The sequence below is a fragment of the Giraffa tippelskirchi genome, chromosome 4 (assembly GCF_054371585.1).
Source record: "Giraffa tippelskirchi isolate mGirTip1 chromosome 4, T2T-mGirTip1v1.2.pri, whole genome shotgun sequence".
Taxonomy (NCBI): Eukaryota; Metazoa; Chordata; class Mammalia; order Artiodactyla; family Giraffidae; genus Giraffa; species Giraffa tippelskirchi.
Genome location: NC_137278.1, coordinates 143,610,407 through 143,633,543, shown reverse-complemented (window position 1 = coordinate 143,633,543; position 23,137 = coordinate 143,610,407). Strand labels below are relative to the sequence as shown.

Sequence of the window (23,137 nt, the reverse complement as noted above, 5' to 3'; positions counted from 1 at the left end):
TCACGACCCAGATAATCACGATGGTGTGATCACTCACCTAGAGCCAGACATCCTGGAATGTGAAGTCAAGTGGGCCTTAGAAAGCATCACTACGAACAAAGCTAGTGGAGGTGATGGAATTCCAGTTGAGCTATTTCAAATCCTCAAAGGTGATGCTGTGAAAGTGCTGCACTCGATATGCCAGCAAATCTGGAAAACTCAGCAGTGGCCACAGGACTGGAAGAGGTCAGTCTTCGTTCCAATCCCAAAGAAAGGCAATGCCAAAGAATGCTCAAACTACTGCACAATTGCACTCATCTCACACGCTAGTAAAGTAATGCTCAAAATTCTCCAAGCCAGGCTTCAGCAATACGTGAACTGTGAAATTCCAGATGTTCAAGCTGGTTTTAGAAAAGGCAGAGGAACCAGAGATCAAATTGCCAATATCCGCTGGATCATCGAAAAAGCAAGAGAGTTCCAGAAAAACATCTGTTTCTGCTTTATTGAGTATGCCAAAGCCTTTGACTGTGTGGATCACAATAAACTGTGGAAAATTCTGAAAGAGATGGGAATACCAGACCATCTGACCTGTCTCTTGAGAAACCTGTATGCAGGTCAGGAAGCAACAGTTAGAACTGGACATGGAACAACAGACTGGTTCCAAATAGGAAAAGGAGTGCGTCAAGTCTGTATATTGTCAGCCTGCTTATTTAACTTATATGCAGAGTATGTCATGAGAAATGCTGGGCTGGAAGAAACACAAGCTGGAATCAAGATTGCCAGGAGAAATATCAATAACCTCAGATATGCAGATGACACCACCCTTATGGCAGAAAGTGAAGAGGAACTAAAAAGCCTCTTGATGAAAGTGAAAGAGTAGAGTGAAAAAGTTGACTTAAAGCTCAACGTTCAGAAAAGTAAGATAATGGCATCTGGTCCCATCACTTCATGGGAAATAGATGGGGAAACAGTGGAAACAGTGTCAGACTTTATTTTTTTGGGCTTCAAAATCACTGCTGATGGTGATTGCAGCCATGAAATTAAAAGACGCTTACTCCTTGGAAGGAAGGTTATGGCCAACCTAGATAGCATATTTAAAAGCAGAGACATTACTTTGCCAACAAAAGTCCGTCTAGTCAAGGCTATGGTTTTTCCAGTAGTCATGTATGGATGTGAGAGTTGGAATGTGAAGAAAGCTGAGCGCTGAAGAATTGATGCCTTTGAACTGTGGTGTTGGAGAAGACTCTTGAGAGTCCCTTGGGCTGCAAGGAGATCCAACCAGTCTATCCTAATGGAGATCAGTCCTGGGTGTTCATTGGAAGGACTGATGTTGAAGCTGAAACTACAATACTTTGGCCACCTCATGCGAAGAGTTGACTCATTGGAAAAGACCCTAATGCTGGGAAGGATTGGGGGCAGGAGAAGGGGATGACAGAGGATGAGATGGTTGGATGGCATCACCAACTCAATGGACGTGGTTTGGGGAAACTCCGGGAGTTGGTGATGGACAGGGAGGCCTGGCGTGCTGCAATTCATGGGGTCGCAAAGAGTCGGACACGACTGAGTGACTGAACCAGTAGTTAGGACTTCACGCTTCCACTTCAGGGGGCACAGGTTCAGTCCCTCTTCTGGGAACTAAGTTTCCACATGCCACAAGGCCAAAAAAAAAAATATGGAAACTTGATTAAGGATGAAATTATCTCTGAAAGATCAAATACTGCACATCTAAATGTATACTAAGTTATTTTTTTTCAGAAATTTCCTTCTGTATACACACATATTAGCAAGTGTCTAAAATAATAATGTGTGCATCACTCAGTCATGTCTGACCCTTTGCAACCCCATGGACTGTAGCCCACCAGACTCCTCTGTCCATGGGATTATCCAGGCTAGAATACCAGAGTCGGTAGCCATTCCCTTCTCCAGGGGATCTTCCTCAACCAGGGATTGACCCAAGTCTCCTGCGTTGTGGGTGGATTCTTTACTGACTGGACCACCAGGGAAGCCCAAAATAATAATGATGATTATGCTAATAATAACAATACATACATATCAGTGTGACTTATCAGTTAGAACACTGTGGTAACAACAACTCCCAAATCAGAATGCTTAATGTGACAAAAATTTATTTGACTCTATACATCAAATGTGGATCAAAAGAGGGATCTTGTACATCATGCTATTCAGGACTCAGCTGTTGAAGCTCCTTCTCAGTACATATTTCCACAATCTCTACAGAGGTGGTAAAAGAACAGAGCAAATTGTGCATTGGCTGTTAGAGCTTCCACTACGTCGCTTCTGCTTACATGTTATTCGCCAAGGCAAGTGACATTGGTTATGTCTAGTTTAAAAAAACAGTTGGCGAAGTGCAGACCTACACATGCCTAGAAGAAGATGAACCAGAATATTTTTTATAGCCCAAATTATGACTGACATTATTATGGTCAATGGTTGAAGTTTGGGGGCCGCAATGTAATTTCCTCTATTATTTTATATTTGAAGCTTGAATAAATAACTTCTACAAACCATTGTTATCACCATCATCTACAAACCATTGTTATCACCATCATCAGTAACACCATGTTATGAGGTATTACTACTGTGGGCAAGGCACCGTCATAAGTAGTCTACATGACTAAGTTGTTTAGTTCTCGAAAGCTTGAACGATAGGCAGCTTTATGGTCTTTATTTTCCCAGGGAGGAAGCTAAGGCACAGAGTTTTCCCCAAAGCTACAGGAAGCAATGTTTACACTGTTTCTCTCATGAAAGCAATTTTTGATTGAACTTGGAAACAGATGCATCACTATAGAATGAAGATAAAAGTTCATTTTAAAGAAAGAAATTAATTTCAGTCATCACATCCTCAGTGGTTTTAAATATGGAAAAATCCATTACTATCACAAAAATCCCCTAGAACCTTCATCTCTTGTTTAGAGCACGTGGAACCTTGTGGCTGGTCAATCTTTCCCTTACCATGGGAGTCCACCCTGGGGACATTTGGTGTCCTTTTCTGAGAGCAGTGCTCAAATGAGACCATCTCACTCATGTGAGGTGGATAATCATGGATCCTGAACAGGAAGAGGTTGGACACCGGCCTGATCTTCACTTCCAAAAAGTTCTTTGACTTTTGTGCAAATTCACTCCTATAGCCACCATCTCTTCCCATCAAGGGGAGATTGGGAAGGGCAGACCTTATCAAACCAGATGAAGGTTTGCTGCTATCTGCTCTGGGACAATGAATGTCTGCTCACCTTATGTTTCCATAACGACAAGAATCACTGGAGAGACTCCTGGAGAGAGGAGATCTGCCCCAAGCATCTGGCTGTGTCCTCCTAGACACAGCAGTCAACTTCTCTGGCTATGAATGGAGTTGAAATTCTGCTTTACCAGGCTCTGTGACATACTGGGCAATTGTTTCCTCTTCTCTCTTTCAACCTGAGAAAAAAAATGGAAAGGATTGAAATGTTCTGTTTACTATCACCTTCAGGAAACTTGAAAACTCTGGGGGATTTAGAGTTGTTGAAGGTCACAGAGCAGCTACTCCAGTGGTGCCCTGATTTTTTGACCCCGAGATTATGAATCCATTATGCTTTTACAATTATTTGACTGAAAAAGTATTAATATATAGAGGGAGAATGTAACTATAAGTTCAGTTAAGCTTTCAAATGAATTGTTTTTCTTAATCTAACAGCACCATTTGAAAAATGGTATATATCTGTGGGAGAGATGTTACTTTTTAAATTCACAACCAACACCACAGACCCCTTTATGCAGTCATCTGGGGTTCCAAAGTCCCCAGGTCAGGAGGATCTCTGATTTGTACCAGCTTATCCATTTTACTGCTGATGGAACAGAAGCTTAGCACTTTGCTTAAGATTCTGCAGTGAATTGCGAGTAAAATTGAAATCGAAATCTAGGTGCTCATCCTCACCATTCAACCTTTATTTATTTGGGCTTGTGTGTGCATCTACCTGAGATCAATTCCAGAAGATGCAGAAAGTGTCTATTCTGTGATTCTAGAAAGCAATTTCAGCACCCTATGCCTCCTCCCCTTTGCCTATAGCCATTTTTTAAAAAACATTAGAGAAATACAGCTATTTAGGGCTTCCCTAGTGGCTCAGAAAGTTATGACCAACCTAGACAGCATATTAAAAAGCAGAGACATCACTTTGCCAACAAAGGTCCATGTAGTCAAAGCTTTGGTTTTTCCAGTGGTCACGTATGGATGTGACAGTTGGACTATAAAGAAAGCTGAGTGGCGAAGAATTGATGCTTCTGAACTGTGGTGTTGGAGAAGACTCTTGAGAGTCCCTTGGACTGCAAGGAGATCCAACCAGCGCATCCTAAAGAAGATTAGTCCTGAGTGTTCATTGAAAGGACTGATGCTGAAGCTGAAACTCCAATACTTTGGCCACCTGATGCGAAGAGCTGACTCATTTGAAAAGACCCTGATGCTGGGAAAGATTGAAGGCAGGAGGAGAAGGGGACGACAAAGGATGAGATGGTTGGATGGCATCACCGACTCAATGGACGTGGGTTTGGGTTGACTTCGGCAGTTGGTGATGAACAGGGAAGCCTGGTGTGCTGCAGTTCATGGGGTCGCAGAGTCGGACACGACTGAGCGACAGAACTGAACTGAGTGGCTCAGATGGTAAAGAATCTACCTGTAATGCCAGAGACACAGGAGACATGGGTTCTATCCCTGGGTTGGGAATATCCCCTAGAGAAGGGAATGGCAACCCACTCCAGTATTCTTGCCTGGAGAATCCCTTTGACAGAGAAAGCTGGTAGGCTACAGTCCATGGGGTCACAAAGAGTTGGACACAACTGAGTGACTAACACTACTACTACTGTAGTTGATTTACAAGATTGTGTTAGTTTCAGGTGTACAGCAAAATGATTTAGTTACATATATATATATATATATATATAATTTCCAGATTCTTTTCCATTATATGTTGTTATAAGATATTGAGTACAGCTTTCTGTGCTATATAGTAGGTCCTTGAGGTTATCTGTTTTATATATAGTAATGTGTGTATTTTAATCCCAGTCTTCTAATTTATCCCTTCTCTCCTTTCCTCCCTTTTCCCCTTTGGTAACTATAAGTTTGTTTTCTATGTCTGTGAGTCTGTTTCATAAGTAAGTTCATTTGTGTCATCTTTTTAGATTCCACATTCAAGTGGTATCATACGGTATTTTTCTTTCTCTTTCTGGCTTACTTCACTTAGTATGATCCTCTCTAGGTCCATCCATGTTGCTGCAAATGACATTATTTTATTCTTATTATGGCTGAGTAGTATTCCATTGTGTGCCTATAACCATTGAGATATCGTTCCCACTTCAGGATATTTCTGGGAGTCTGAAGGAAGGTATTTTCCCCCTGCTGATATTCCATCTCCCCGCTCTGTCCAGGGCAACATGTAACACCAGAGTTTCTAAATCCAACAGAGGAGAAAGTCAGGCAAATATTCATTTCAACCAGGTGTTTCTGGGGCATTTAAGACGAACTACAAATTTATGAATACATTTTTCAATTAAAAAAAATGTAGACTAACCCTCAGTAGGATGTGGAGTAATATCTCATAGTTTACCAAGCCCCATAATACACTTATGAGCCTCCTTTCTAAAGAGTAAGAATGCTAGTAAAATAAACAAAGGGAAATTGGCATTTTTATGACATGTTGAGTTCAAACCATTATTCTTCCTTTGGGCCTAAGTTGATTGCTTAAAGTGTCTTTCAGAAAGGTTATATCCCCTCTTCCCATACTTAATAAAAGGTTTGAGTAAAACTAACGTGTGGAAAGCAGGTACTTCAAAATATTCACCTTATATTCTGAGGAACTAACTGAGTATGATGGAGTAGATTTTAGTCTATGGAACTAATAAAGATTTAAATAGATAACAGAATTAAATATTGAAAAGTTAAGCACCTATGGGAAAAAGTACCAACAGAATTCTATAGATTTTAGGAGATTTGGTAAAGTTTTTTAAAATCTCACAAAGCAAGAAACATCTGTAAGTCATGCTTACTTTGATTTGGAGACCAGACCTCTGAGAAAAGCCGGTGGTTGAAAGAAAATGTTTCCCTGTGTTAAAGGAGTCAGTCATGGATTGGTTGGGCTTATTGACTTTTTCTTGGCCTGAGTCTATTTCAATCAGGGAAGAGAAAGGTATCCAAGATGCTGTATTGGGACTCAGCCATCAATACAGTTTTACAAGTAATGCAATATACACATTCTACCATGACAGGATATGCTTTGGTTGGACACCATCTTAAATCTCTCTTCTCCAGAAGTTTCTAATTTAGCTTATGGGGAGATCTCATCTGCTGATTGTGAAATATATCTCCAACTTTACGATGAAAACCATTGGAAATGTATATTAAGTTTATAGGGAATGTTGCTGGAAGGCTCTTGTAAAATGAGAGCTACTCCTGTATGACTACAGGAGAATTTACGGTTTTCCAATAGCCAGCCTTTCAGAATTGAACAGTCTTGCCTCAGAAAAGTGACAAAGTAGAGGTGTTTTATAGGAGACTTAAAATTTGTTATTTCCAGTCCTGCTTTTGAAAAGCCATTTTCATAATTCTAAGCTGCAAGCTCAACTTCAGCTTTTTATTACAGTTAAAAAATACCTTATCCCGTCAGAAACTAAATCCTATCCTAGGGTTCTGTCTCCAGGAATGTGGAAACACGCTTCTGTGAAAATAAGGCAACTCTGTAGTTCTGCTGCCACACTTTATAAATGAGCTGTTTTCCTGCAAATTCAGCAGGAAAATAGAACAAAAGGTAAAGGAAGGGCTTCCCTGGTGGCTCAGTGGTAAAGAATCCGCCTGCCAATACATGAGACACGGGTTCGATCCCTGAGGCAGGAAGATCCCACATGCCTCAGAGCAACTAAGCCTCTGCGCCACAACTATTGAGCCTGTGCTCTGGAGCCTGGGAGCTACAACCAATGAAGCCCAAGCGCCCTAGAGCCCATGCTCCGCAACAAGAGAGGCCACTGCAATGAGAAGCCCTCACACCACAATTAGAGAATAGCCCCTGCTCTCCGAAGCTAGAGAAAGCCAGTGCAGCAATGAAGACCCAGCACAGCCAAAAGTAAATAAATAAATACAAATTAAAAAAAAAAAAAAAGGTAAAGGAAAAAAACAGGATAGATAAGTCTGCTTTCCCCTTCTCTTTAAGCCTCATTTGCCTTGTAATTAGCCTTCTATGGAAGTAATCATAAACAAAACTCATAGCAGGAGACATGTGCTTGAAAATTATCATTTAAAGAGCTGGAATCCAAGTAATCTTGAGGCTTTTTAGACAGCACATATATTTATATGTAAAGGGAAATAAATATTCAATTTTCTAGAAAATCAGTATATATTAAGGTCCATTTCTTCTTAAAGAGAAGCATCACACTGGGAAAGAGTCTCAGCAAACAGGCCTTGCCTTCCAGTTGTCTCACTCCCACTTGCTAATGAGATGAAAAAGTCCAGCTTCCTCATCTACTGCCAGCATCCCTCTGCACCCAGCCCCTAGGGGTTTAAGAGAAAACATTTCTCTAGAAGATACATGGTTGGCCTTCTCTTCTCTCTTCCTCCCTCTTTCTTGATGTCCCTCCTTGTATCCTTCCACAAATATGTATTGAATACCACAGATGAGACTGGCATTGTCAAATGTGGGAATACAACAGTGAATGAGAGGCTGTGTTCCAGAAGCTCACAATTGGGTGACTGGATAAGTCACCCAAGTGAAGTCCTTCCACTTTATTGAGAAGTACTAACCAGGACAGACAGAGACACTCAGGAGTACACACTAGCTTTGCTTTCTCTCCTGAAATTCCATACAGAAACTAGTTTCACATCTTGTTTCTTTTTCATTCCCATGAAAGCAGAACATATTGTGTTAACTTATGGCTCAGAGGTTAAAGCATCTGCCCGCAATGCGGGAGATCCAGGTTCGATTCCTGGGTCCGGAAGATCCCCTGGAGAAGGAAATGGCAACCCACTCCAGTATTCTTGCCTGGAGAATCCCATGGACGGAGGAGCCTGGTAGTCAAGAGTCCATGGGGTCGCGAAGAGTCAGACATGACCAAGCGACTTCACTTTTCTTGTTAACTAAGGTTAATGTCTTTGTGTTTTGCCCAAAATTATGCTGAAAAACATAGATATTGTTTAATGCAAATGAAGGACTGCAATAAAGAGGACATTTACTTGAAAAAATCTGCAAATTTAAAGAAATGACTGAAAACACTTTAAAATTCTTTTGTGAGGTTAGCTTAGCAACTCACTAAATGATGGCTTTCACTATCCACTTTAAAAAGACACATTTTTTTTTCACAGCCTTAACAACTATTATCTGAATGGTTACCTTTTCAAAACTGCTTTTAAAATGCCTTTTTGGCTCTGACAGATCATAACCACTCCCCTGGCTTCCTTCCCCATCAGTAAACTCTGGCCCACACCAGTGATTTGATTCTTCTTCTCAGATTACTTCAGCTCAGTTTTTACTTTGCGTGTGTGCTGAGTCCATTCAGTCATGTCTGACTTGGTGAAACCCTTTGGAATGCAGCCCAACAGGCTCCTTTGTCTGTGGGATTCTCCAGGCAAGGATACTGGAGTGAGTTGCCATGCCCTCCTTCAGGGGATCTTCCCAAACCAGGGATCAAACCCGTGTCTCTTATGTCTCCTGCATTGACAGGCAGGTTCTTTACTATTAGCACTACCTGGGAAGCTTAGGCTCGCTTTTTTTTCTGTGTGATCACATTATGCTTGGAGTTATAGATAATTCAAAGAATGTTAATAGAGGTTCCCTATTCTGGAGGTTTTTTCTTTTCTTTTCTTTTCTTTTGACTGCCCCACTCAGTACATGGAATCTTAGTTCCCCTGACCAGGGATCAAACCCATGCCAACTGCAGTGGAAGTGAGAGTCTTAACCTCTGGACCACTAGGGAAGCCCTGGAGGTGTTGAGAAAGGGCAAAAATACATGAAAAGTTAAGTAACAAAACAGAGATAATAGCCCATTGGTACAGCGATAGAGAAGATATCACTAACTGGTCACCACTTTCAGGTTTCAGTAATAATACACACTATAGCATAATAATAATACATCCTCCATTGGAAAGGCTGGAGCTCTGAGCTACAGTGATCTAATTCAGGATGGTGTCTTAGTCGGCTGGAGCTGCCAAAATAAAATACCACAGACTAGCTGGTTTAAACAACAGAAATTTATTTTCTCACAATTCTGAAGTCTAGAAGTCCAAGACTCAAGGTTACCAGGTCTGATTCCTTGAAGTCCCACTCCTGGGCTCAAAAAAGATACATGGTTGGCTTCCTCTTCTCTCTTCCTCCCTCTTTCTTGACGTCCCTCCTTCTATCCTTCCACAAATATGTATTGAGCATCACAGCTGAGTGTGGCCTTGTCAAATGTGGGAATACAACAGTGAACAAGAGGCAGTGTTCCAGAAGCTCACAGTTGGGTGTAGAGACATGCCTTCTCTCTGCATCCTTGCAAATTCCCTCCTCCACACACACAAGGCTTTTCCTGTCCTAATCTCCTCTTGTTATAAGAATGCCACTCAAATTGAATGAGGGCCCATCCTAACAGCTTCACTTTAATGTAATTGTTACTTTAAAGGCCCATCTCCAAACACAGTCACGTTCTGAGGTACCAGGAGTTAGGGCTACATGTGTGAAAATTTGGAGGACTTTAATTCATTCCAAAACAGGTGACTTTTTGGAGAAGGGCGACAATAAACTAGATCTGTAAGAAATGGCATAGGGAGGACTTCCCTGGTGGTCCAGTGGTTAAGATTCCATGCTGACAATGCACAGGGCCCGGGTTTGATCCCTGGTCAGAGAACTAGGTCCCACATGCTACAACTAAGACTTGGCACAGTCAAATCAATTAAAAGAAACAAATAGTGGCATAGGGATGTGATGGGTTGAAAAGTGAGAGAGAGAAAGGGTGGGGAAACATTCAGCTGACTGACCAGCTAGGGCACACACTGGGTTTCTTCCCATCCTGAACAAGCTTGAAGACTGACAGACTTTTTCCTCTTCAACAGGCAGAAGCACATCATTCTTGGCAGCAGAGGCACAAACCAACGTTGACTGGAGGAGTGACTGTAAGTTTACATTGAAGTGACTCTCTTCTTTGGCTTTGTGGAGCTAGGCAGAGTAACAACAAGCTATGAAAGCAATACTGGAGAGAGGCACAGAGATGGAGGCTGAACTCTGCCCCAAACACCTGTGGGGATTACATTTTTTGTAATCAGTGGCAACCTAACTATTAAGGAAGCATTGGAAATGGTTGCATACTGCTAGGCATTTGTGGTTGATCTTCATGGATTTTAATAATTTATTTGAACTTCCTGCTCTCTTCTATTTTTCTTCTAAGTTTTTAGTTGGTTTTCTGTGTTCTAAAAAAAAAAAACAAAAACTTTCTTTATTGATCAGATCGCGTATCCCATTGCACTGTCCATTTTCAATAAATTTCAACTTAGTAGGACTTCAGTGATCCAGGTTTTCTTTTGGATGTTATGGGGCTATCTTTTGGAGCTTGAGTTTTATTTTATTTTTTTATTTTTCTTAAAATTTACCGTAACAGCAACAAAAGCCTTCTCCCCTTCTCTTTTTATCTCATTTGAATGCAAATGGAATCCATTTATCTAGAAAACTCTTATTTCACATTCTGTAATTTGGAGCCTGCACTGGAGCACAATGCTCTTTTTCTCTGCAGAAGAGTTCACTTTCTTTATTTCTTCTCAATTCAGGGATTGATACAACCATCAGTTCTATTCAGATTATGGAAATCCAGCAAATAATAGATCAGCGGTATTGCAGTAGAAGCCTCCAGTGCGGGTGCGTAAGCCTCCCCACTATCTCCTATTGTTTCTGGAATTTACTCAGGGCTCAGGGTTTTGGAGATTGGAATGAAAGCTGATGTTACATGGCAAAATCGATGTGTGCTTACATGGCTCCTCAAGTGGAAAACACATTTGTTACACGGTGGACGAGGGAATCGTAAAATGGTTGGTATTAGCAAATGTCAATAAACCATGGCTCCGAAGATTACAGTCTCCTGGTTTAATGGGTAAGTCCAGAGCACAAAGCTTAGGGGGCAGCTCTCGGAGGCCATATACCATAGGCACAGAGCTGTTAGTTAATTTTATAGGAAAGGAAGACATTATTACTGATGGCTCTGAGTTATGAGTGAGCTGACATTTATATATTTTAATAACAAGGGATATCATTATTTTAATTGCTGAAAAAATAGAGCGTATGCTAACCTTTTCAGTTAAGAGGAAAAAAATCTGGGCATTGCAAAAGTTTGCAGCAACGTTCATCTCTAGTGTATCACATGCATAAAGGTAATGATGCATCTAGAAGCATAGAGGGCAAGCACAGAAGCTTCAGTAAGTAAAATATGCAAGTTGAAGGTATTAAGAATGGAGAGGTATTTTTCTTTATTTGATAAGTATTTACTGGTTTGGTTAAGCTCATATTTCAGCCTGCTAGGTTAAAGGCAAGGCTGCGTATTTTGCAGAGCACAGGCTCTAGGTGCTCAGTCTTCAGCAGTCACAGCATGTCAACTCGGTAGTTGTGGCACACAGGCTCAGTTGCTCTGTCACATGTGGAATCTTCACAGACCAGTAGTTGAACGCATGTCCCCTGCATTGGCAGGTGGATCTTATCCACTGGACCACCAGGGAAGTCCTCTCAGCCTTATTTCTTTTTAAGCTTGATATAGCTTAGGCTTCAGGCTGATGGTCCTGACTTTTATAAAAAAATTTTTTTTATATTTTTTTTTCATTTTTGGCTGTGCCACACAGCTTGTAGGATCTTAGTTCCCTGACCAGAGATTGAACCCAGGTAATGAGAGTTTGGGCATCCTAACCACTGGACCACTGGGGAATTTCCTGGACCTGATTTTTGAAAATAACCTGTATGACACTTTATTATTTGTATATGACCTTTACATTCATTATCTCATTGAATTCTCACAAAATCACACAAGGTTGGTATTATTTATCCCCATTTTGAAGTTAAAGAACTTGAGGCTCAGTGAGCTTGAAAAAGTCAGAGACAGACATCAATTGGTTTGGTAGAATGATGTGATGACGAAGAGTAAGATGATTTGCATTCAAATTCCAATTGACAAGAAGTTCATTCTCCTTGCATACCTGTTTCCCGTCTGTAAGATGAGGATATTTACTACCTAAGAAGTTGGGTTTCAGGGAAGCACATAGATACTGGGAGGCACATAGTAAGAAACGACTTCTATTTATCTAAGTTTCCTCTGGTAGGACAAAGTCCTCCTGATCCCAGTTCACATCTATTGCTTTTATTTTTACTTTCTCATTTTTAACAACTCAGTTTAGTATTCATTAAAGAGAATTTAAAATGACTGGCCCTTTCCCTCATTTATCTGGTTTTATTTCTGTACATAATTCAAGGGATAGGAAGGTCATAAGAACTTGTATTAGATACAATGTGCCTTTTTGCTTGAGTTTTCATTACAATATGAATAAAAGGAACTCCCCCTTTTTCCCAACCATCCCTCCCCAAGGGTGGGAGGAATCCCTATATAAGCATTTCTATCATGCGGTTTTCTCCATTACTCAATGATAATTAGGACTATAATAATTTTACTTGATTCCATTTTTGAAAGTACCTGGTATTTCCTGCTGATGTTGCCTAAAAGGGAGTGATTTACTGTATCAGGACTGGTAGTTATTATTTCCAGTTCTTTCCAGAGGAACTGTTAAGTTTGAGGCCTTTGCCTCATTTGTTTTCTGAAATCTCTGTCTCCTTAAGGGAAGTTGAAGTCATTTCCTGTTGGTTTAGTTTTGTGCATTTGGTCGAAGATTTGACTTTCCATCATTTCTTCTGTGTATTCTAAGAAACCATGAATCTGTTTGTGGTATATTTTATAGAGTTTGATCTGAAAGAGATCACTTTGAAATTTGACAGGTATATCTCTGAAAAACATGAAACTGTGCTAAACTTGATTTTCTGTATCTATCACATAGAATATTTCACAGTTTATGTAGTATACAAAGTAGAAAAAAAGACTGAACCCTTCCTTGCATATTTTGATTTGTGATTTTATTTTTTCCTTTAATTAGGTCTGGAAATTACAATTACCATATTCCTGTTAATAAGTACACACCCACCAATGTCAAATTCTCTCTGGAAATCAAGTAAGTTCATAGCTGTAAAAGATAATTCTGTTTTTATTATCTGAATACCAAGCCTGAGGTTTCCTCACAATTTGATTAATAATTTAGGAGGTGGAAAGTTTTTAGTTACAGAACGATGATTGGGTTGAGAGGTGGGCCAGTTTGAGGGAGGGATTTTCAAAATGAAGCCTGGGACCTTCCAACCTTCTTCCAAGGTATAGAAAGGCTCTGGGCTGTATGCTCATACCTGCAAAGTGAGCCTGACCTTGGATTTGATGTTCTCAGGCTGCCGACTGCCCTTGGCTGTGTCCCTTTGAATTGGGATGGGAACTAGAGTAGTAGCATGTTCCCTGGATGTGGGGGCTGCACATGTCTGTGAGCTCCTTGGAGCAATGCTAATGCAGACACCATCTACTTCCCCCAGGGGAGTTAAAAAATGGAATCAGAGTTTGGAGCTGGGCAGACCGGGGTTCAGATTCTGTCTCCATCACTTATTAATTCTGTAATTCTGTAATCTTGGACAAGATTAATCTTATCCTCACTGAACTACTGTTTATTCACCTATAAGATGAATGTAACATTATATCATAACATGGAGTGGAGAGCCTCTGTAAGAATCAGTGATAATAACAGCAAAATTAATTACTACCATTTGCTGAGCACAGACTATATACCAGACACTCTACACTTTACTACTGGGTCATATAGTCCTCACAACAACCCTCTGAGGTTGGTGTTTTTTTCTAGTTTATATTTTTCAGGTGGGAACATTTAGTTTAGAGAGGTCAAAAAGCTTGTCCTGAAAGTCAGAGCAAATAAGTGGTGGAGATGGACAGTCCTTCCATTCCACCATCACTTTCCTGCCTCCCCAGTGAGGTGAGACCCATAAGAACATGGCCCCTTCCTGGCACATAGCAGGCACTTCACATTATGACTGCCTTTCCTCCAAAATCACAAAACTGGAATCTGTTTTATCAGCTCTTTTGAATAATCATGGTACTTTATAAGACTTTTACAGAAATTATGAAGTGAGCTACTCACCATGAGGATGGTGCTTGTGTCTCTTGATGTTAGTTTCTCCTTTGTCCCTTCCACATTTCCTCTCTCTCTCTTTCCTTTCTCCCTTTCTTTCCCTTTCCTCTGTCCTCCCCTCTCTCCTTCTGCTTCCCCAGCTCTGTTATTCTTCCTCCATCATTTCCTCCCACTCTGGTCTCTTCCTCTGTTTCACTCAGACTTCATACTCCTTCTTTCATCAACTTTGCTTCTACAATGAGCTAATAACACAAGCCAACTGCTTGCCTTGGAACGGTCTTTTTCAAGCAGCTAAAATTTCATGACTCAGAACCCACCATATTACAAGGCAGAGCAAAAGCTAAGTGCACTATTCTCTAGCACTCTCTGAGCTGCCTGGGACAGTGTTTCCTCATTTGTCCCTAGCTTCGATGGAAGGAAGTAAGCTGAAGTTGTATATCCCTTAAAGTGGCAGAAGGTAGTCTTGAACCACTAAAAAGTGGGTGTTAGTCACTCAGTCGTGATCAACTCTTTGCAACCTTATGGACTGTAACTTCTATCCATGGAATTCTCCAGGAAAGAATTCTGGCGTGGGTAGCCATTCCCTTCTCCAGGGGATCTTCTTGACCCAGGGATTGAAACTGGGTCTCCCACAATAAATCGGGCTTTTTTAGTTTAGGAATCATTTTTTTTCTAACAGCGGTGATCTTAAAGTAACACATATACTCAACCAAGATTGTAGGTTGTCCCAGAGGTAGATGGACCTCATCCTCCTGATGATGATTCCCGGGCCAACCTCTAGAGAAGAACGATTCTTTCTGATAGATCTTCCACTCTGACAGCTTTAAGTACTGATAATTCCTAATGGGGCTCACCCCCACACCCATACCTGTGTTGTCTGCCTCTTTGAGTCAAACGAGACCCACCCAGACCAGAAGTTTGCAGAATTTCAAATCCTGGAAATGTCAGATGAAAGCAAATTCAGCTGCCAGTGAAAAAAGAAGGGATATACCCCCAAATTATTTTTAAAATCTACGGAGATAAGAAGTTCTAATGTTGAAATGACTTAAGTCATGAGACTAGGTTTTCAAGACTATCGTATGTTATCTCAGTTTTAGTTTTAGTCAGTTCCCGTCTACTATATAATAAGAACTCCATAGATTGGGTGGCTTAAACCATGGATATTCATTTCTCACTGTTCTGGAGCCTGGGAAGTCCAAAATCAAGGCACTGGCAGATTTGCTGTAGGATGAGAGCCCACTTCCTGGTTGTTACGTAGCCGTCTTCTCTCTGTGTCCTCACATGGCAGAAGGGCTGAGAGGGCTCTCTGGGGTCCTTTTCATGAGGGCACTAACCCCACTCATCAGGGCTCTACTGTCAGGGTCTGTCACTTCCTTAAGGCTCTACCTCCTAACACCATCATACTGGAGGTTAGGATTTAAACATAACGAATTTGGGTGGTGGGGGACACAAGCATTCCGACGACAACAGTAGTCATCTGAGATTGCGTTTCTATTATAATGAGATGTGAACTAGTATATTGGCATTTGTGAGTTTTGTATAATAACAGGCCTATTTGGAACTTTGAATGGATTTCCAAGTTATGTTCCCATAAGCCCCTCTTCTTCTCAAGGTGTAGCCTGTGGGAGCTGATAACTGCTTTTCCATTTGCCGTTTCTTTCCTTTGTCTCTTGAAGCACAACAGAGCCACTGATAGTCTTCCAGTGCAAGTTCACGCTTGGAAATATGTGTTTCCTTAGTAAAACAGAGGCCAAAGGGATGCAAAGTCAACAAGAAGTCTCTCAGGAGATGACACAGGTAACATTTTCCAGCTCCTCGGCATTCTGCATTCCAGAAGTGCATCTATAATGGTGGCACAGCCTCTGATCCTCACAGAGAGAGAGATGCCATGAGTCACATGCCAGTGTTTCCCTTTGCTGACCCTGGTCACAGGGTTTGGTTCAGCATCTTCTGTGCATCCTTTGGAAGCTGCAGACTTCTCCAGCAACACCATCAAAAACTATTGCCACAAACACCTCTCCTACTGCAGTCAAGGGAATGCTTTTCAGCCTGGGCTTTTTCCAGTGAAGAGTAAAATGGAGTTATGTGATGGACCTTTCTTTCATTCATTATTTAGGGATATCAGCACATTTGGAGCCTCCCTGTAGCACCACTCTTCGACAGTGGGTACCATTTTCGGGTAGCTGCACCGGTAAGCTCTCTCTTTTTTTCTTTTCAGTGAGACAGAAATGGATCATTAAATAAATAGATAGGTAAATGATGGTGGTGGTGGTTTAACCACTAAGTTGTGTCCGACTCTTGAGACCCCATGGACCGTAGCCCACCTGGTTCCTCTGTCCATGGGATTTCCCAGACAAGAATAGTGGAGTAGGTTGCCATTTCCTTCTCCAAACAGATAAGTAAATAATTTTAATTACAACTAATTCTTGCATTAATCATTCTCTCCCCCCCACCCCCGCTCCCCTTCTGACAGGATTTAGCTGACTGTTCAACGGACCCTTATTTTGCCGGGAAATTCTTTACAGACTACTTCTTTTACTTCTATCGACATTGTGTATAATTTATTCAAGTTTGTTTGGGGACTCTACCAAAGAAAAATACTCCAATACAGTTAACAGAAACATTTATCCTCTTGCAACTTCTCTCTACCCTTTGTAAAACATTCACGTTTATTGCCAGAGGGCTTTTTCCAGGCTTTGGCTTCCGAAGGTTTCGAGACATTAGTGAGGAGAATAAAGTGTTTGTTGGAATTTGAGATACTGTGATGTTTGATTTTGCCGCGACTATGAGGAAAACATTTCCTGGAGTAAACAGCACTGTTGGATTTGAAAATACTGCTTCTGTTCCTAAGGAAGCTGTGAGGTCAAAATCGGCAGGTTTAACTTTACTTTGTCTTCGTATATCTCAATGCTTTTGAGGAAAACAAAAAGACCCATTTCAGCCATGTCAACTTGGACCCACTAAACACAGACTCTTGAGAATTTGTGATTTGGTGTGTGTCGGGGGAGGGGTGGGTGGTATCCGATGATGAGCTCACATTTAGGCAAGCTATTACTATGTGTATATGTGTGTGTGTGCACCTGAACTACATACACTAGTGTAGAGACTGTAACTTGCTAATAAACTGCATTTTAAAAAAATAATATCGTTGTAATGTTACTTTGTAATGTTTGATGGGTGCTAAACTTTTATGTCCTCTTGGGAAGCACTAGCTTGTGACAAGTCCTTTAAATTAACCCAGACAGTCTAGGCTCAGTTGTCATTACCAATATCTTAGGTTTTTGTTATTTTAAAAATCTTTTATTTTTATTTTTGGGGTATAATTGCTTTACAATGTTGTGTTAGTTTCTGCTGTACAACAATGTGAATCAGCTATATGTATACATATATCTCCTTCTTCTTGAGCTTCCCTCCCACCCTCTCATCCCCCCACTCTAGGTCACCACAGATGAATGGATAAAGAAGATGTGGTACATATATAAAATGGAATATAACTCAGCCATAAAAAGGCACGAAAATGGGTCATTTGTAGGGGTGAGGATGGACATAAAATCTGTTATACAGAGTGAAGTTAGTCAGATAGAGAAAAACAAATATTATATATTGCCATATATATATGGAATCTAGAGAAAGGGTACAGATGAACCTATCTGCAGGGCAGGAAGAGAGACACATTGCCTTGTTTTTGTTGTTCTTCCTCTATATGCAAGAGGTTCTCTTACAGGGGATTAAGACCCATCTCCATTGTTTACAGTTGAATTAGCTTTGGATATTTCTACTTGGCTTATGGATAGATTTGAATGCTCTTCCCAACTTAGAAGAGCTGGAAATTCTCTAGCTAGAGTGTACTAACTGTATCTTTTATTTTCTGTTTTCTAATGTTTTGATATCTTGGGGTCTTGCTGACCCTCATAGGACTCTAGCTCCCAGGTTTAGGCTATTCCTAGAGATAGTAAACTTGCCACCAATGATTTTCAAATACCAACCAGACAACCCAGAGCCCCCACCCCCAACCACCTCCTTTATCAAGTTCTCATATTTGGGACTACTATCCCCCTGCCCTGATTGCTCCAGGGCCATGTACCAGACAACTAGGGACAGCCTCTTTTGCCCAGAGCCTGCTGAAATTACTCAAACTAGCCAGTTCTAAGCCTGTTTCCCCTGCCTCACCTGTTCCTTCCATGAAAATGACAATAAAGGCTTTTCCCCACAGTTTCTCCCTCTCTTTCTTCTTCCTGACTGACCCTGGTATTTCCTAGTGTCATATCACTTCCCCTTGGGAATTGTAACAAACTGTCTTCCAAAGGGGATCATCTTCTGGTCTGTTGACCTACATACACCTCAGATTTTTCATTAATACACTCTATTTTAGGATATGGAGGTTCAAGTCACTCTGGCTTCAGGTAACAGGGCTGTTGAATGACTGGCCTTCCCTTATCTTACTGTTGGCATCTGTGATACTGTAATTTATAATAAGAAATGTACATTTGATTTTTATCTCTTGTTCCTGGCACAGAGCTCCTAAAACCTTTGGAGTTCCCTAAGTGCTGAGAGAGATAAAGGTGTCTTTGGTTTTGTCAATGGCGTGACATTTACATGGTGCCAAAGGATGAGGGCTGGTTACCAGGACAACCAATCACGTGATTAGAGGATTTGAACTTCCAGTCTCACCCATGATCTCTGGGGAAGAATGAGGGGCTGGAGGTTGATTTCAGTCATGAGTGGCATAATTTAATTAATCATTCCTATGGAATGAATCCTCCATAAAAATCCAAAAGGATGGAGTTCAGAGAGCTTATGGGTAGGTGAACACATGGGGATTCGGGAAGAAAGCACCCTTTCCCTGCACCTTACCCTGGATCTCTCTTCCATCTGGCTGTTCCTGAGTTACATTCTTTTATAATAAACACATAATCTAGTAAGTAAAATGTTTCTCTGAGTTCTGTGAGCCACCCTAGCAAATTAATCAAACCCCAAGAGGGGGTACAGGGGAAACACTAATCTGCAGCTGGTAGGTCAGAAGCACACATGATAATCTGGGTTTGCACCTGGCATCTGAAGTTGGGGATTAGGGAGAGTCCTATAGGACCCAGCCCTTAACCTGTGGAATCTGAAGCTGTCTCCTGACAGATGGTACCAGAATTGGGTTGAGTTGTTGGACACCTAGCTGGTGTCTGAGAATTGTTTGGTGATGTGAGGGTAAGACTCCTCCATAGAGTGGACTTGGGTCCCAGAATCCTTTTTAGCCTATGAGTCAATTATGATGAGACAATTGGATTTTTTTTTTTTTATTACCTTGACAGTGGTAACTAGTAGGAATAATAAATCCCTCTTTCCTTATTTTCAAGTATGATTAAGCACATGCCATGTGGATAGAAATTACAAGAGCTTCTAAGAAAAGACATGTGGCTTACTTACACAGAAGGCATTTTGAAATAACTTATGGACACAAAGGTAGTTTAACCCAGTAGGAGCTGAGATTTTGGAGTCAAATAGTCCTTGCCTTGGTCCTGAATCCTGACTTTATTTGTGTATCTTGAGCAAATTACTTAACTTCTCTAAGCCTCAATTTCCTCATTTTATAGAAGAGGACAGTGAGTACCTGCAACAGATAGGATTAAATGAGATAAAATAATGCACAGATAGAATCTAAATAAATACAAGCTGCTTTGTTATACAGAACTGAATAAAGATCACAGTGGGATTATAAAGGGACTGAGTAACTGAACACTCACATACACGGAGACATTCTGTCAACTGCAAAAATCAAACTGCAGATAGAACATATGCATGTGTACTATACAACATTTATATTTTTTTCTATATTTGGAAAATTGTTTTCCCTTTACTAACAGCACAGCCTTTGCAGAAAATTAAATAAGATAGTTGTCTTGAGAGTTCAGGATTCCTACATTTTCTTATATTCAAATTCAAACTTGCTTCTCTAAACTATAGTATCAGCCTGTCGCAACCTGACGTTGGTCTGGATACTGGAGTTGCCACTCCATTTTTAAAATAATGTCCCAGGTGCTTGGTGTGGTAGAGACGCCATTAATTTGACTCTTCTGCTGGTACATGAGGCTTCCCCAGTGGCTTAGTGGTAAAGAATCCGCCTGCAATTCTGGAGCTACGGGTTTGATTCTTGGGTCAGGAAGACACCCTGGAGGAGGGCATGACAGCCCACTCCAGTATTCTTGCTTGGAGAATCCCATAGACAGAGGAGCCTGGCCAGTTACAGTCCATGGGGTCGCAGAGAGTCAGACACAACTGAAGTGACTTAGCACACATGGGTACATACTTGTCAGCGGCAAACTTATGAGTTCTTCTCAGTGCATAATTCCCATATTCTTATTCACTCATTTGTGTTCAGGATACTATAGAGGTTTCAGATATCTAGTTGAGTAACGATTCTTATAAAATGAATGAATACTTCTTTCCCATCAAATTCCATAATAAACTGAAAATCTTTTCCCCTCAGAAAACTTACTACAGGAGATGTGTTGAAAGACTTCAGAACAAAAGGATTTTAGACAGTGAACAGACCTGTGGCAGTCTATGGCTTCTTGGGATTAGTTAGGTCTAGAATAGATCTTGCTGTAAGTTTCTTTTTGTATGGATAACACTTCTCACTTCTCTAGGTGTTAGATGTCCATTGCAGACCATGGTGCTTCAGGACAAAAGATTTTTCCTTATGGCAGAGAATTATCTGACTCTCTACTCGAGTATTCCCAAATTCATGTGATTAGAACGTCTATAAGAAGATTCCTCTCAAAAGCCCATAACTCCAGTCTAATCATGAGCAGTGTGTGTGTGCATGCTAATTTGCTCCAATCATGTCCAAGTCTTTATGACCCTGTGGACTGCCAGGCTCCTCTGTGCATGAGATTCTCCAGACAAGAATACTGGAGAGGGTTGCCATGTCCTCCTCCAGGGGATTTTTCCCACTCAGGGATTGAACTCGTGCCTCTCATATCTCCTGCAATGGCAGGTGGGTTCTTTACCACTAGCACCACCTGGGAAGCCCCACTCATGAGCAGAACACCAGTCAAATCCCATCTGAGGGACATTCTACAAAATTCCTGACCCAGTACTATTCTTTTTTAACTTTGGCTGTGCCACAGGATCTTAGTTCCCCAACCAGAGATCGAACCTGGGCCCATAGTGGTGAAAGTGCCAAGCACTAACCACTGGACTGCCAGGAATTCTCAAGACATAAAAAAAGGTATAACTAAATGTAATGTGATATTCTTCTACAGGGGACCCTGGAACCAGAAAAGGAGATCAGATGCAAACTAAGGAAATTTGAATAAAGTATAGCCTTAGTTATTAATAATGTGTCAATACTGGTCCATTTTCTGTGACAGATATACCATACTAATGTTAAGATATTAATAATAGGGGAAACTAGGTGTGGAGTTTATTGGAACTCTGTATACTAGCTTCATTATTTTTTAATAAATCTAAATTTGTTCTAAAATTTAAAAAAATATTTTAAAAAAGTAAGAAATGCAGTCCATAACAGCTAGGCTAAAATATCACATGTACCACAAGGTGCCATTTGTGATCATATGAGTTCAGTTCAGAGGGCTTCCCTGGTGGCTCAGATGGTAAAGAATCTGCTTGCAATGCGGGAGACCTGGGTTTGACCCCTGGGTAGGGAAGACCCACTGGAGAAGGGAATGGATACCCACTCCAGTGTTCTTGCGTGGAGAATTCCATGGACAGAAGAGCTTGGTGGGTTAGCTTTCAAATACCTTAAAGAATACTATAATATATAAGTATTATAAAATATAAAATAACACTAAACATAGCAAATAGAATTACAATGATTTTTCTTGAGTTCTAATACAAGAATTCAAACTAGCTCAGATTTTTTTTAAACAACCAAACCATCAAAATGCATTCACTTAAAACAATTAGCATGCATGGGTTCAGACCTCCAGCATTTTAAAAATAAAAATATTTTGTAGAGCTCTTAACCTCTTTTTCCATTTTTATTTTTCCTACACAATTTTGCCATTTCAACTTTAATGGCAGATTCTCAACAACACATTATTTGAGTCATGAAACTCAAGATCCTCAAGAGAAGATCAAAAAAGCAATGCTGTTGGCAGTTTACAAATCTTCCCTCACTGGATTCTCACAAGAACCTTCTGATGTTGGCAGACTTAGAGAACGAACTTATGATTGCCGGGGGAGAAAGATGAGGGGAAGGGATAGTTAGGGAGTTTGGGATGGACATGTGCATACTGCTATATTTAAAATAGATAACCAACAAGGTACTATTTTATAGCACAGGGAAAGCTGCTCATTGTTATGTGGCAGCCTGGATGGGGGGGCAATTCGGTGGTTTAGTCCCTAAGGCATGTCCTACTCGTATGACCCCATGGACTATAGCCTGCCAGTGTCCTCTGTCCATGGGATTTTTCAGGCAAGAGTACTGGAGTGGGTTGCCGTTTCCTTCTCCAGGGAATCTTCCCCACCCAGGGATCAAACCTGGGTCTGCTGCATTGCAGACAGATTCTTTACCAATTGAGCCACCAGGGAAGCCCAAGGAGGTGGGGAGAATGGATACGTGTATATGTATGGCTGAGTCCCTTTGCTGTCCACCTGAAACTATCACATGATTGTTAATCGGCTAAACTCCAATACAAAATAAAAAGTTTTTAAAAAAGAACCTTGTGATGCGGGGAGTGAGAGTTATTTCTAGTTCCCCATTCTACAGATAAGGAGACTAAGGCACAAAGAGGTTAAGCAAGGACAAGAGATGAGCCAGGTTTTCTGCTGTTAAATTTAATCCACTTCCACTATACACATATCTTATTCAGCGTGGGCTATCATACAAAATTTAAAACTGAGTGGCTTAAACAACAGGAATTTATTTCTCAGTGCTGGAGGCTGGATAGTCTAAGATTAGCAGACTCAGTGTCTGGTCAGGGCTGTATCCTT

General features: G+C 40.9%; 1 protein-coding gene across 1 annotated transcript in view; it reads left to right on the top strand.

Moving 5' to 3' along the window:
* MYRFL (myelin regulatory factor like) overlaps positions 1 to 16,938 on the top strand; it is a 117,587-nt gene extending 100,649 nt beyond the window's left edge. The window contains exons 20-25 of the mRNA XM_081589713.1: positions 10,040 to 10,099; positions 10,748 to 10,835; positions 13,103 to 13,177; positions 15,865 to 15,985; positions 16,305 to 16,379; positions 16,662 to 16,938. Of these exons, the coding sequence (XP_081445839.1) occupies positions 10,040 to 10,099; positions 10,748 to 10,835; positions 13,103 to 13,177; positions 15,865 to 15,985; positions 16,305 to 16,379; positions 16,662 to 16,748 (506 nt within the window). The 3' untranslated portion in view covers positions 16,749 to 16,938. The remainder of the gene's footprint in view (positions 1 to 10,039; positions 10,100 to 10,747; positions 10,836 to 13,102; positions 13,178 to 15,864; positions 15,986 to 16,304; positions 16,380 to 16,661) is intronic.
* The last annotated feature ends 6,199 nt before the right edge of the window (positions 16,939 to 23,137 follow it).